This window comes from Daucus carota, chromosome 5 (assembly GCF_001625215.2).
Source record: "Daucus carota subsp. sativus chromosome 5, DH1 v3.0, whole genome shotgun sequence".
Classification (NCBI taxonomy): domain Eukaryota; kingdom Viridiplantae; phylum Streptophyta; class Magnoliopsida; order Apiales; family Apiaceae; genus Daucus; species Daucus carota.
Genome location: NC_030385.2, coordinates 41,162,152 through 41,177,997, shown reverse-complemented (window position 1 = coordinate 41,177,997; position 15,846 = coordinate 41,162,152). Strand labels below are relative to the sequence as shown.

At 33.2% G+C, this 15,846-nt stretch overlaps 1 protein-coding gene across 1 annotated transcript; it reads right to left on the bottom strand.

Annotated features, from left to right (window-relative positions):
• Positions 1-130: 130 nt before the first annotated feature.
• LOC108223796 (phosphatidylinositol-3-phosphatase myotubularin-1) lies at positions 131-14,080 on the bottom strand. Its single transcript, XM_017398215.2, has 19 exons — positions 13,833-14,080; positions 13,658-13,726; positions 11,275-11,349; positions 10,449-10,520; positions 9,985-10,054; positions 9,082-9,131; positions 7,566-7,855; positions 7,379-7,452; positions 7,232-7,295; positions 7,005-7,070; positions 6,631-6,730; positions 6,413-6,526; positions 5,540-5,709; positions 4,269-4,353; positions 3,773-3,997; positions 2,975-3,034; positions 2,793-2,857; positions 1,219-1,498; positions 131-1,071 (listed from the first exon to the last, which is right to left on the bottom strand). Exons 1-19 carry the CDS (start codon positions 13,956-13,958, stop codon positions 553-555), a joined length of 2,574 nt encoding a protein of 857 aa, XP_017253704.1. The 5' UTR covers positions 13,959-14,080; the 3' UTR covers positions 131-552.
• Positions 14,081-15,846: the final 1,766 nt, after the last annotated feature.

Here is a 15,846-nt window from a genome sequence, read left to right as displayed (position 1 = left end):
TCTTGTCAAAATTAAATATCTGCAAGTGAATACTTTTCAAGTAAAACTACCAAAGAAATAGAACTTATTGCACCTGTCCAAAATTTCTTATTTCTGTTACTATATGGAAAAGTTCATTCAATAGCTGAAATACTCACAGGAATCTGACTTGAGATACAACAAATGACCACTTAAGAATCTGTACAAAACTTGACTTGTCACAATTAAATGGCAATCTGCATGTCACGAACACATTTGAAGAAAGAACCTAGGAGTATATGCAAATATAGACCATCTTACAGGCACCTTACAACAGATTGCAAAATCTGACTTCCGAAGTTAGTTTCCTCACTGAAAAAATCTCAAAGGTCCCACTGCTAAGTCTATTCCTTTATACATACTGTCCAGAAGTCCCTTATGTCAATTGTCTGAATCCAAATTAATCTCCCTTTCTACATTTTTACAGTATTCTAGTTCAACTCTTGTACCTGTACAAGTTAAAAAACCAAAGACCTACAAAAATTTGTATTTAAATTTTCCTGCGCAAATTAGCTACATGTTAGGGTTAAACTGTCATCCTGACTGAAAGTAACCATCATATATAGAAAGTCTATCAAATGCGTCAAAGTTGGCCTTTAGTCCAACAAACTGACTTCCATTTTGAGCGCATCCAGCATCAGGCCATCTGCAACCACCATCACGAGTGCGTAATGGGCAAAGAGATTCACAAACCCGATCAACTGGACTGCTGGTAGGATCATCATCGTCCATTAGTGTAATTGAAACTGACATGTCTGACTTTTCAACATGCTGGGCCATCCCATCTGATTCCCTCAAAGGCGTTTGAACTGATCTTTGACGAAATTCCGCTGGGTTGCTTTCGATGTCAACAATACACTCACCACTGTCTGAGAACTGAACTGTGCACCCTAGCGATTGTATTGCTCTCTTCATGGCAATATTTTCCTTCATCTCTCTCCTGGCCTTGTTCATAGCTGAGCTACTGATATGTTTTTCATTTTGCAACTCAGCAGTCAATGAATCCATTCTACTGCTGATTTCATCTGCTTTCCTTTCGGCAACTTCTTTTGCCTGTTAGATTTATAGAGGAGCAATATCTTATAACAATTTTGAAAAATAATAATTTTAACTATGCGGTCAAAGAACATAAAATTACGTGCTAAAAAGTCAAACGACCTATATTTCAAAACAGAGGGAGTAACAGTTACCAATATTTACCTTCTTTAGTTCAGAGAACGTGTTAATCAAATCCCTACAATGTGTTTCAACGTCTCCTAGTTGAGCTTCAGAAGGGCAAGCCCACCGCAGATGGAATTGGGGCCAAATTGTTGGTGCTAAAGCTGCTGCTGGTGGTAAGATTGGACCTCCATGTTTTGATGGATCATAAAAGAGGTTGTAGTGTACATGAGAACTTCCTTCTGATGCTCGCAGATCAGTCAAATACATCCATAAGCACCCACAAGAGTCAGATATGCCGCATTGCTGCCTTTCCCTCTCACTGAAAATTATCAAGCACAACATGTAGATAGTGAAACAAAAGGAATTCGAGATCTGTTAAATAAAGGTCTAAAAAGTAGAGCCTAAAGTTAACTATAAAACTTCCCTATAGAGAAGAAGAATCTTTTTTAGTCGCAACACCTTTTTCCAACATACCATAAAAGATTATTAAATGTGAACAGACAATAATAACATAAATAGGGACTAGGACAAAGAACTGGGGGGGAAAGGATTGACATACAGGGTCTGTGTCTAAGAAGACAACAGTCCATAATTACAATCATTTTATTTTATTATTTAAACATATTGATGATGCATTGATGCAAGACAAAATCTACAAACAAGGGCCTGGAGCAAAGATGATGAAAACAGGTAACATGATAGATATAGACAAAAAGAAAAAGAAAAAGAAAGAAATCTAGCATGAGTGGAAGTGCAACTATCACAACCTCAATGGATTCTCAACCATGGAAAAGAGGAACTAGTACTAGTGGCGGCCCAATATGAAAGAACAAAATGATAACCTAACCTATATTGGAACATAAGAGGCCGCTTGGCTAAATGAAGTAAGGAATTTTTCACTTTTAAGTTAAAAAGGTGTTTTGTGTAGCAAGTAAAAATTTACTTTAAAGTTGAGAAAAACAGCTTAAAGATATTTTTGTTTTAATAAAGGTTAAAATTATCATCCCAATATATTACTTATATATTTAATTTTTTTTCATTCTTTATGACTAATAAGTTACAAAATTACACGAAATTATCCAAATAAATAATAACTTAAAGTTTATATTTCAACCTTTTCTCTTAGATAACTTAAAAAGTAATTTTTATTTTTTTTAAGGTCTAGCCAAACGGGCTCTAAGACAACAAAATCTTCCTTATTACGTTCATAAATGATAATAAGAAGAAACTCTATATATGATACTTTTCTTAATTCCCAGATCGCGCAAAATCAAATCTTTCCTAATAAATAAAATAAAAAACTATTAATTAATATTAAAAACAACTTTCTTGATTTTTGTGCTACCCATCAAATAAAAACTGAAGTCTAAAATATAATCATACAGGAGCATAAAAATCTAATTTATTAGTTTCTTGGTCCCCTCCCCTGCAAAATTAAATAGCTTCTGTGAAATCAAGAAAAGGAGCAAGTGCAAATGGGACATGCAAATTTAAATGCATACTACTTACTACATATATTGAACTCATTCAGCAAAACAATTATATGACCAGAAAGGAGAGAAAGGAGAAATAAGAAAAACATTTATCTAAGAGAAGTCTGTGAAAATGCATACCTATTGCACAAGAAATTGCCAAAGCGACATGAGAGCACACAGTCCAAAAAATCTACCAAAAAAGACTGCAGTTTGAAAAGTGTCATAGATCTATTACATATAGCTTGATATTATCTAATTAAATCTTTCAAAAGAATTTTAATAATCTAAAAATTAAATATGTGAATCAAAAAAGAACCTACCGATGAGAATTCAAATGCGAAAGGGTACATCCGCAACAATTGTGACACACAATCGAGCCACTGGCAATGTATAAGACAAGTACAACTTAGATGACCACTAAACATCAGAAGAAAATTTGCAACACTAATAAATCCACAAGTTGAACAAGTAAGCAAGTGAAATATAATCAAATATTTGACACTTTGAGTAGATAACATTACTGTGTTGTTTACTGATGGGGTCACCAACTGTTAAAAATTAAAATGGATTGTGTTTACTGTTGGAGTTGCCTATATTTAATGTTAGCAACTAGAGATAAAGATGGGTAGTGGATAGATACAAGGCAAGTGTTGACAACGCAGAAAGCATACAAGGCCACAGCAAGAGACAATGATTTACAATTGGACAATGCTTTTTAATGTATATACTGAATATATCATTTAGCAAACAATGCTATGCTAATAAATGTATATGATCTCATTGCAGCCCATTAATGACATATTTAAAATGTGTTATTACTCTCATTTGTAATTACCTCACAATACCATTTAATATACAATGATATCGTTTAATGATGTTAATACTAATAAGTGAATTTAATTCTTCTTTGTGGTAAAAAATACAAATCTGATGAACAGTTTCACAGAATTGCTAGCTCAGAATGAAATTCATTAGTTATTCAGGATAAGAGCAGATTAAATTATTAATTTAATAGTATCAACATGGACAGTATTTGAACTAAGGAATACTGGGGATATTCAACCAGCAACTGAAATTAACATGACACACAGATACTTATTTCTCTGATGTACACGGACCTGAAGAAAAATCGGTGAACTGTGGTTTGAAGCTTGTGTATGCGCAGAGTTCGAAGCTTGAGATGGTAATGATCCAGGCGCTTGACGTATAGGAGATGATGAAAAGCTTCCAGTTGAAGATTGCCTAGTCAACTCAAAGGGCATGTTAACTCCTGTTAGTGTTGGCATCCCCAAGCGATCTGAAAAGGGATGACCAAATGAAAGCCAGTCCTTCTCCACAAGAGCCTGTACCATATAACACAGTCACAGGAACACATATTACAAGCTAAAACCAAAAAAGCAGTCATGGTCTCAAATTTGAGGCTTCACATTTATAATGTTATTTCAATGAGTTTTGAAAGAACATTAATTAAGCCAGCTCTAATTAAGAAACCTCGGGAGATATAACTCAAGCCATCTCACAAAAACCAAAGATGATTTATGCTTCGGCAAATAAAGATAAAATATGTAAAATGAAAAGGTAAACTAAAGCAGATCACCAGTGTTCTATCACTACCTGAAATCCTTTGAATGTTCTGTAATATGGATCAAGCAATAGACTAGCAAGGGAGACTAGTTGAGTAGTTCTGTCCCATCCATCACTGCACATAACAAAAGTAGAGTTGGCACACGAGAAAGAAATCTCTAGTTTATGAACATTACCGGTAAGACAAACAGACCTGTAAACATTAATCAATTTAATATTCTGTCTCAAACACTGTCCCCTTTCCTCATTTGCATTTTCTGATAACATCCAACCGATTGCTACTTTCTAGAGACTTTTCCTCCAGTAGTTTGTATTTATTATGTCATGTCATGTTAAGTTTAATTTTGAATTATCCCCAAATATGTAATTTCGTTCTCTCCCACCCTCTCCCAGTAACAGTTTTAACTGGTTATATTGTGGGGGGGGGGGGGGGGGGGGGGGGGGGGGTAATTAAGAGGTCATCAGTAGATGTAATGCTTTTGACTGATTATATGAGATTTGTTTTTGTTTTTTTTTTGGGAGGGGGGAGGTAATTATATTTTAACTGATGTAAATGCCACATGTTGAGTGTGGCATAAATGCATAATATATATACCTTGTCATTATTTAATGGTGACTGCCATTAACTTAGCATCTTCTTATGTGGGTGAGGATCTGATGGTGATGGAGCTTCAGCATATTCAGTTTTGCTTTGCTTATTACAAATTTTCATGCTACATCAAGCCCATTCCCAATTATTACCAGCATGTAAGAGGTTGTAGCCTTAAAATTTAAAGGGAAATCTCTAATTTATATGTAAAATATTTCACAAATCAGACAACAGAAAGGTAGAGTTTATTCATTAATAGATTCCCAAACTCTAATTCAACCAGTCAGCAATCAACCATAGAGTTTATGTACAACTTAAGTATATATTATGCATTTATACCACACTCACCATGTGATATTATTATTGTCTTTTGCCAACTACAATTAAATTCCATTGTATACTTCCAAACAGAATATATGAATTGTATGCATGGGCAAGTTGGCTTAGACCTCGGGTCCTCGACACATGTTTCACATATACTTTACCAAGTATATTAATGTTTTGATAAATTTCTCCTCACATGTGTGTGCAACTCTGGAAATCACGATTTGTCAATGCCATGCAATTATTGATTTTCAAAAACTACACACTATAGAAAAAATTTATTATCAACTCCAATAATATTCAAAAATTAATCCGGTTCTGATTTTATTTCCTCATGGCACCAATATATCACAGGTCAACATAATGAAGTTAAATCCAGAGTTTTGACCTGCAATGAACAAGCACTGATGCAGAGTCCAAAGCAACACGTGCAGCAATCCAAGCTGAGCCAGCCAAGACATTCTGAACATGTATTAACCAGCCACTGTCCCCAAGGGTTGCTACAGAAGCAGACATGCTACTGAGATTACCTCCTCCCCAAGTTGATCCCCCATGTCTCTGCAGTGCATCAACATGAGAAATAACACAGGCAAAAATTAGAAGCATAACTTTATAATTATGTGAGAGGAAAAGAGACATGAATTACAGGTGAGGAGAGTAATATTACTTTATAAAGTCAGATTCTGAACTTCAATTCACTAAATGACTCGACTAAAAAGTCAGTTTTAAGTTATGAGTAGAAATTTCACAGATGGACCAAACAATACTTTTCACTAATTTTTAATTTTAAATACTTGAAAGGTCAAATACACAGGGCCCATATCTCATAGGGGTGCTGGGGTTAACTGACACTAATCAGTATAAACCAGCAATAAGAGAAACACGAAAGCTGTGCTACCATAGTTATTCATAGTAACCAAATCAATCAATTTGTTGACATTTATACAAAAGCCCACAACTGATTTACAGTACATTGAGACTTAAGGTACTAGTTCAAACTTTGAAGGGATTGGCAACTTTTCACCAATATACTAATAGCACGTGTAGAGATTAAGCTAAGAGAAATTGCGTCAATGTTCTAAAGGTAGCTTCCTTACTATATAAAAAGACTTCTTTAAATTAAATATTCCGATACACTTAATCCACACATAATTTAGGCATAGCAGACCTATCATGTTCACGATCTGTGCATGTTTTGGTAAGTAAAGCACTGCAGAAGTAATTATCTTTTCTAAAAAACAGCAAGGTTTGCAGAAATTACCAAAAATGATAAAATTCCATCAGATGATGCTGTACCATGAGTATCTACGTAGTCTCTAAGGCGAGCCAGACTATCCCTCATAGCATGTATGTTGTCTATCCCAAGAAATACTATCTGAATATATAAAAAATACACACAAATATATAAATTAACACCTGGAAAATAAGAAACAACACTCTAACCAAAAGCAATTTGTTATTACATATTCAAAATCCAACCTCAGATTGAAAATAATTGGAAGATGATTCTGAACCACCACCCATTGCCCCATTTGCCAAAGCATTTTTTCTAGGCCGCGCATCAGTAATACACAGTTTCCTAGAGGAACAGGTCGTCAGTAATACAAAACTAGGAGAAAAATAATATGCGGCTACTTAAAATGGAACACACTGTCAGCTTTTTATGCGACTGGGAGTACTCGGACATATTAAGTAAAGAAGGAAACTGAACTACAAATACAAGGATAATTTGTAGGAATAAAAAGTAAGGAACATATATAAGAGGAAGCAGAAAAGTAAGACAATAAAAGGAATCAGAACCAATGTTTCGAATTAATTAGTAGGTAGATTATTCAAGAGGAGGGAAGCTATACCTCCTTGCACCCTTTGATCCACTATTTGGTGTGCAGATTGCCGCAACTAACTTCTCATCAGCATTGCTGCCAGAGAATAAAGAAGAGGATGCCGATTATTCACTACGGTTTATATTTTTACAGATACTACAGAGTGAACAGTACATATATTGCATATAATTATACATTCATTAAACAAACCATTTATCCAAAGAGCATCTGGTGACCTATGACAAAAACGAGATTACCTTCGCATATTCATCATGAGACCAACTAATGGTTGAGATGACCTTGCAAGCACAGCTCCAGTTTCTACAATCAATCAAACTAATCAAGTAACTGGCACGTGTGTTGGGTCAATTTAAAGCATGCAAAAATAGAATTAAAAAAAATACCTGGATTACACCACGAAATTACAGGCAATCGACATCGTGCACGAAAACTAGAAGCTTGCAGCACTTCTTCATCACTTCAGTACCCAGACAAAGTTGTTAGGGTGCACTGTGACATGCTATTTATTTTGCAATGACATATTAAAACCATTGGCAATTGAGAAAGAAGCACCGGTATCAAATTGCTTACCTAATTGATTTGGGAACGAGCAACGCAAATGGATAGGTTGGGCACATTGTGTAATTAAAATTTACATCACTTATCCTCCAAGAATCGTTAGACACCGTGAATGACCTCTCTTCAATTAAAGAAAGCGATGCATTGTATGGACCCACACCAAGAAGCCGAAAGTACTCATTGAGTAACCGCACCTTGGGGTTGGTGTTAGAGAATCTGGATGTACCAGATCCAAAAGCATAAAGATCCCATAGTCTAGCTGGTCTTGTCCACCTCACTAGTGCATCAAAGACAGCACGCCTCTGCAAGTTCATGTCTTTAATTAACAACACCAGTTGGTACGAGGAAAAGAAAATATTGAAGTTGCAACATAGAAAAACTACCAAAAAGGTGCAAATGCCATCATAAGTTCTATACTCAGATAGTGTCAGGCTGCGTTATGAAACATGTCAGTATGAATTATTATGTAATCTGCTTTATTAAACAGTTAATACATCCATTCTATTTAATATGCCAGCATTATAATTAATAATAGTTAGCCAATACTAACGGATTATTCACCACAAACTCTCAACAGCAGTACAAGTAGCATCGATATAACACTCTGGCATTTGCTTCCCCTCCCAAACTTGCCATGTCCTCATTTAGGCAATTAGAAGTCTACATTTGAAGCTTAATTAGGTCTTCATCCTCCTCATGTGTTTAATGCTACAGCTTAGTTACATCTCCTGTAGATCCTCTTTATTTCAAAGACCTCGTTGAATATACCAAAGTGATCGCGGAGGAACAATATCACTGTTTTTGTTCAATAAGATACCAAAGTATGGAAAATAAAATTCAATGAGGGTTTAGTTCATCCGACACGTACACGTCATGGACCTTTCGAAACCTAGCAAACCATATTATGGAAATGGTTATTCTCTTTCTGTATTAACTTTCACTATTCAATCAATAGAAACTCCTAAGCCTGGATTTTAAATTCAAGGAGGAGTTGTGTAGAAATTCTGATGAGGCTACTATGAAATATTTACTCATGGGTGTAGAATAGAATAACCCGGTTGAAGGGTAATGATCATAGTCTAATCTAAGAAGGGAGTTTGTGGCACTTGTCGGGGTAAATCGACAAAGCCCAGAGTGATGTCTCTTTCACACTTTCAGTGGGCAGCTAATTTTTACCCTTTAAAAGCTTATTTCTTATTTTAAATTATAGTTTTATTCAACCTTGCAGGAACCATCTGATATGAGCAAGAAGGGCTTTTGCAGAGCATTCTATTAGTAGTGTATATAGATCCTTGATTCTTCATAATAGTCTCCAGACTCTCCACAAATATAAAGAAAATTTTTCCAAAAGTAAAAAACTTTCTTTAGAATCAACTTCGAATCATTTTATATGTATTTTTCTAATTCATTTAGTTTTGATTAAATGCATAGGGTGGTCAATATTTGATAGGAGTTTAGGTGTGTGTACTTCAAACATCTTTCTGCCTTGTAAAAGTTGGCCCAACTTATTGCAACAAATTTAACAGACCTGTTTTGTTCGAGGACGAAAACCAAAGACGATAATTCTCATATCTTTCCCTGAAAAGTATTTAAAAAAAATTCATCAAAACAGTGTCGACTTCCAGACAATTCTATGCTAGTAACCCAAAAATAAAATGTTTATGAATAACTTCTGTAAAATGGCTTCAAAGTGTTTAAACTCCAGAAGCAACTATATCACACAAAAACCTCTGCCTCAAAGAAAAATAGATGCATCACCAAATAATTAAATCTTCATACAAATGAGAAATTAATTCTTTATGCAATTGAGAAGAACTATGCATCTTCCTGTTGCACTCTATTACAGACATGTTTGTACATTATGATACGTTGAGACAAGGTGGGAATTATATTATATCCTATATATAATTAGCTTAACGGACTTGAGGCAGTTGGTCGTCACTGGGTCCCACAAGGTAAAAAACAAGGATATATTAAATAGTAATATAAGCTACTTTTATTTAATAAAAATTTCAATAGAAATATTCTAGTATGTTGATAACATGCATGTATTTAAAATAATATTAGTGAACAAAGTATTCAAATATTTTTATAATACGTATGTATCTAAAATAAAAATACTAAGCAAGCATTAATAAAAGCAAATAAATGTTGGAAGACAATATGCACCTTTTTATCATTTAATACATCAAAAAGCTAGTTATAATTAGTTTCCAAATATGCAAATAGGGCCAGTAAGATGGCCAACCCCAATAACAATAAAGCGACTTTATACATATAATTTGCTTGACAGACAAAGTGAAGCAACTACCAATTTTTCTTTCTTCATCGTTGTCAACTTAAGCTAATAATTATATGTATGCGTGCACACACATAATCTATACCAAAAACATATCATATAAACTATAGAATGCTGTAGTTAGTAGGATACCAAAAACTTGAAGGAGACGTTGAGGGGGAGTTCTGTCCAACTGCCGAGGGTTTGATGGAAGCTTCAGGGCCTATATCCTCAAAAATACTAAATGTTATTAGCTTAAACACAGAGAATATAAAGCTAAAATGAGATATTGCGCTAAAAAAATTTAACAAAAGATATCGACATTATCAAATATTAACTCGAAGAAGTAAAATAGCTTGCTCAAAACATTATTTTCTGATAATTAAGAAGAAAAATCAATGAGAGGGGCGGTTTATCTATTAGATTCTCTTGTTACTTAAAATAAAAGTTTAAGAACAAAAGACATTCATCAAGATCGCATAATTTCCTCAAAATCCATCATTATCACTGAGATTTTCATAACCCAATACCACATTGTTTAGCAAAAGAACCAGGACAACATTAATCACTGGATTGAATCATGCACCAATTTAGACAAGCTGACAAGCAAAACTTACAATTTTATTGAACTTTTCAATTGTCGCCAGTGGTATAGTGCCGAGTGCAAGAATGTTCCTGGATGCTTCACTCTTTTAACCATAAATCAAAACCGAAAAAAATGAGATGGAAACAAAACTCACCAATACATGGGCTATAAATAGTTGCACGAATATATAATATATTAACAAAAAAGTAAACCATACACAGCTAAAATAGATAATATTTTAAGAATAAAGACAAAACATAGCTCGACTGATATAACAGATTCTCGAATCATATCATATGTCAACAAAATAATTAAAAACAAAAAAAAATTAACATCATGATCAGCCAAGACTCCGGCATGGTGGTTCAAGCTTTGTACTAAACTTATAATATTGTTTAACTGGATTGCGTCAACAGAATTCTAGCACCCATATTCATAGTTCTTGGGGGCTTAGAAATTCACCATTAGTACAATTTTGCTGATAATTGAGATTAACTTTTTTTTTGTGGGTGCAAGGTGCAAACAAAATAAATTCTACATCATTGTGTAACTAACATGCCCAGAGTATTAATCATCTTCTTGCAAAAAACACTTAGCATCCTGTATGGTCTGTGACATGATAGCATAAGAAATAGAAACATTGGGAAAATAAATTATGTTCACAACATCATAAAGAAAGTAGTGAATTGTAATTTTTGTATTAGCATGCAACTTCGTTTTGGTTCAAAGGCTCAAAGCCCTGCAAAACTATACACACTTAAATCTGAATAGTCTTAAAGGTATCCAGCCAGTAGTATACACAGGATGTGTACTACTGAATATATCAAGTACTTTACTGAATATATTTTATTGCTTACCAGAAAGAGAAGGCGAAAGTTTGTTACAAACAGTGTCCCTGCCTTGTTAGCATTTACAAGAAATACACCATACCCCTGGGAGCAAATAGCAACACAAAAAAAAATAAAAAATCAATAAACCTTATCATGACTTTGAATATAATTATAAGAATAAGTTAAAGCTTAGTGTCGACAAAACAAGAAAAGATCAGAATTGATATTAAATTGAAATATCAAAGTTCATAAGCTCTAAAGTCACTGAAGGATCAGATTGCAGCATAGCATTGAAGGTTCAGAGGTGCACAACGTCTGCTTAGATCAGAGTACTTGGTTTATATTCATACTGAAAATCAGCATCAAAACCCAACTCTTCTGTTCTTCACGTAATATCTGTGGGGTGTGTTCTTTAACCTCCACCAGCTACTTTGGAATGACAAATATGTTCTTAAGTTGACTAGAGTGAAGATTGTAGGGTTATGCTTGTCTGAAGGATTAGGTTAGGGAACAGTTCTGGAAATTATTCATGGTTCTTGGCATATGATAATCTCTACAATATTTAGCACATATCTGATCTCAACAAAACAAACTAATTTTATTTTTTGTAAGGAAAAACAGTCAAATATGAGACTATGGTCCATGAGAGTATAATATTGGTGGTTATATTAGACTTGTAAACTTTTGCTAAATTAGAAGCAACATTGTAATCTTTTAACAGAAATAACTCCCTTTATGACAATTATGCTGTGTTGCAGAGTTTCTTTTATGATAGAAAAGAAAAGAAAGAGAAAGATTTAATAGTGATATTTTGAGAAGTAAAGGAAAAGAAAACTAAAAATTTAGAGAGAAATCTCCTAATATTTGTCCAACAAATTTTATTCCCACTTTGGTAAGATTTGGAGAGAGAGAAAGTTAATCAAATTTCGGTTCTTTTCTTTTCTTTCTTAAACTCGAGAACACTGTGTTAGTCTATAAGCTTTTTAACAACCACAAATACTTTCAAATTATCAGCTCAAATAAATTAATATACAATCAAAATAACAAGTAGGAACACAATAATGAAGGCATATTTAAAAGTGGGTCATAGCTCATAAGAGTGTAGAAGAGCATTGTAAGAAATTCCTTTATCTATCGGCTTAGTGGCACAGACTCGCCCAATTAGGTTGTGGCCCGACTCAGTGATCGTATGGGTGTCCGATTAAACGCACTTGGCAACTCAGCACCAAATCAGCTTATTACGTCTCCAACTCGCCATGTGACATGTCAACACGCAAATGCATTGGACTTGCCACCGACAGGGAGGTGACACAAGCGACTTGACTCAACAACACGTGAACACGGCCCAACCCTTAATATTTTTATATTAATTTCAAAGCAAAACTTCTCTTTATATAGATACACACATCACTCATATAGATAAACAATATAAAAACCCTTTACATTGCACACACCGATTCACTACTTGTTATGATGTATGAATAAAATTGTTAAGTGTTTTGCATATAGAAATCTTGTCATAAAAAGAAATCCTCCTACCTGCCATCGAAGTTTCTATTTTAATAATTTATTATTTTTAAATTTTAAGCTATCCCACTCAAGAGAAGTCACACTCCAACACGAATCCTGCCAAATTTTGGAAAATTTTCTAAGTTTTGTCCTATATATAATAAGGCTATAGCACTTGATCTAGTTTGGCGTGGTCAGTCACGGGGTCCCATATAGCTAAAAACTAGAGTAGTTACCTTACACACTTACTTTTTACTTATAAATCATTCTGCAATACTGGATAGTTGATACAGTCCCAATCTATTGTATCTATACACATAAGTAGTTACATGTCTTCACTCTTTACTTAAAAATTAAATATGCACCAACACACATATTTACTTTGTACTTATAAATGAATCATTCTGCAATCATTGATAAAGTCTCAACCAATGGTATTGAAATATTCACGTCTCTTCAGTAAAGAACAAATTCTATATGCACCAAAAAAATCATTCAAATTACGCACACAAAATTCTACACCCTAGCCTTTTGGAAAAAGCACGCTGCTATCCAACTCATTGCCACTTAGCCCCAAAAAAAGTTATCACAAATTTCAAACATAAGTTACAAATTCAATTTCGAAACATATGTTGCAAATCCTACTTTACGATTACTAAAGTATTCTGCAAACCTAACCAATACTAGTTGACAAAACACAAATTTGTCGTCCCAGTCGATTGTATATATACAGGCACACGTATAATCATCTAAACCACACATACAAATTACAAACCCTAGCTGTACTCAAGTTTGCTAAGTTTTCTAATTCATCACCACATATTACTTTCAACAAAAACTATTCCAAATTACAACACATATACATATAAATTGCGACAATCGACATTAATTCGCAACTTACCTCGACAATTACTTGTTCATCTTCCAGCAAATATTCCAAAACTGCGTGCGGAACCGACCTCGAAACGGGCTGTCAAAACAACAAAATCACAATCAAAACAAAATTCAAAATCAATAAAAAGTGAAAAAATAATGAGAACCTAATGCTTATAGTGAATTGAATAGAGATAGATTACTTCAACTTTCGTCCATTCGAGGGCGTCCCAGCTTCCTGCACCGTCGATACGTTCGGACTCAGTGAGTCGAGTATCCGAGTCACGGAACGAAGCGGATCGGCCGGAGCGAGTTCGAGATGTGGCCATCGGCCACCGGCGGTTAACAACACGGTGAATAAACGAGAGGGGGAGGGCGAGAGAGAGCGAGCGAGAGAGAGATTAGTTTTGAATACTGCTCCGACAAGTAAGATTTTATACTCTTCGATTAAAAGAAAAAATTCAATTCGATTAATTAGAAAGAGTTATGCTACCTTCTAACGTAATTTATATCGGTCACCAATACCATATATAATCGGGTATTAATAGTACTAGCCTTTAACCCGTGCAAAGCACGGGCGCGTATATAATTCTTAAATTATTAATTATTAATTATAATTTAAATCGTAACGCCATTTTATCAGTATTTTAGTATTAATGAATTGAATTCTAGTTAAATTATATTAACCAACTGATTATATCCTCTAACGGAAATTTAGCTTTCACAATTTATTATCTATCTATAAATATTTTTCTGATATTGATATGTGACAGTTTATTATTCAATTAATTTTAAATCAAAATTTTCATATATCATATATCTTCATATGTTATGTAATGGTTCATATTTGTAATAAAATATAACATATTAGAGTTAAATTTCGAGTAGAATATGTTATAATTAAAAAGTAGCGTTTTCAATTATTTATATGTATTTTAGACAAAAGATATTCAAAATTGTATATTTATAATTAGTTATACATTTATTTATAAGTATTTTTTTAATATTAATATATGTTATTAACAATAGTTTCACTTTTTTTCAACTAATTATAAATTATATTTAAAAGATATTAATATACATCAGGAGTGTTTTTAGTATATGAAACTGTTTAATAGATATTTACATGTTGCAGAATTTTAGTTTTAGAGAAGTGTACCAAACCAAAATTTTGTACGACTACAAATTATACCCATGTTGGCTTTTTATAGTATAGTAAGTATAGATGTTGTGTAATTTAGTTCTTACTTAGTTTTTAACCCGGTATATAATTCATAATTTATTATTTATAATTTAAATCTTAACACCATTTTATTACTATTTTAGTATTAATGAATTGGATTGTATTTTAGACAAAAGATATTCAAAATTTTATAGAGTATCTCCAGCAGAGTCCTAACATGTTCCCTAAATATATAATAAAATATTCATTTTTTAGGGGATTACTACATTTTATTGAATCGGAACTCCAACAACATTCCCTATTTCTGTTCCCTATTACTATCATATATTATATTCAACTTGTAAACTTGTAAGTAAGAGAGAGAAAGGAGGGAAAGAGGGAGAAAAGAGAGAAGTGAATATTTTATTCTTCAATATAGTATATGAGGAACGGTTTCACAATCCTTATAAATGAGGAATGAAGTGGGTATCCTAACTTTTTAAGGGATGGCTAGGATTCTACTGGATATATGTTTTATGTCATATCCCTTATATTAATAGCTTAGGACACCATATAGGGAAGCTGCTGGAGATGCTCTTATACATTTATCTATAAGTATTTTTTAATATTAATATATGTTATTAACAGTAGTTTCACCTTTTTCCAACTAATTATAAATTATATTTAAAAAGATATTAATATACACAAGGAGTGTTTTTAGTATATGAAACTGTCTAATAGATATCTATAGGAGAGTACCAAATCAAGAGAGATACCAAACCAAAATTTTGTACGACTACAAATAATTATACCCATGTTGGCTTTTTATAGTATAGTATAGATATTATAGATTTCATTAATACTTCTTAAGAACTCGTGCTGATAGTTGTTTTTGTTATTCTAACATTTTTATTTATATATTTATTAGAAGAATATTTTTATTATAATATTATATATGAATCGATCTTGTATTGAAAATATAAGACATATGGATTATATGTTACAAAGACTACATGTCTTCAAATATTATTATTATTAAAACAACAAATAATGTA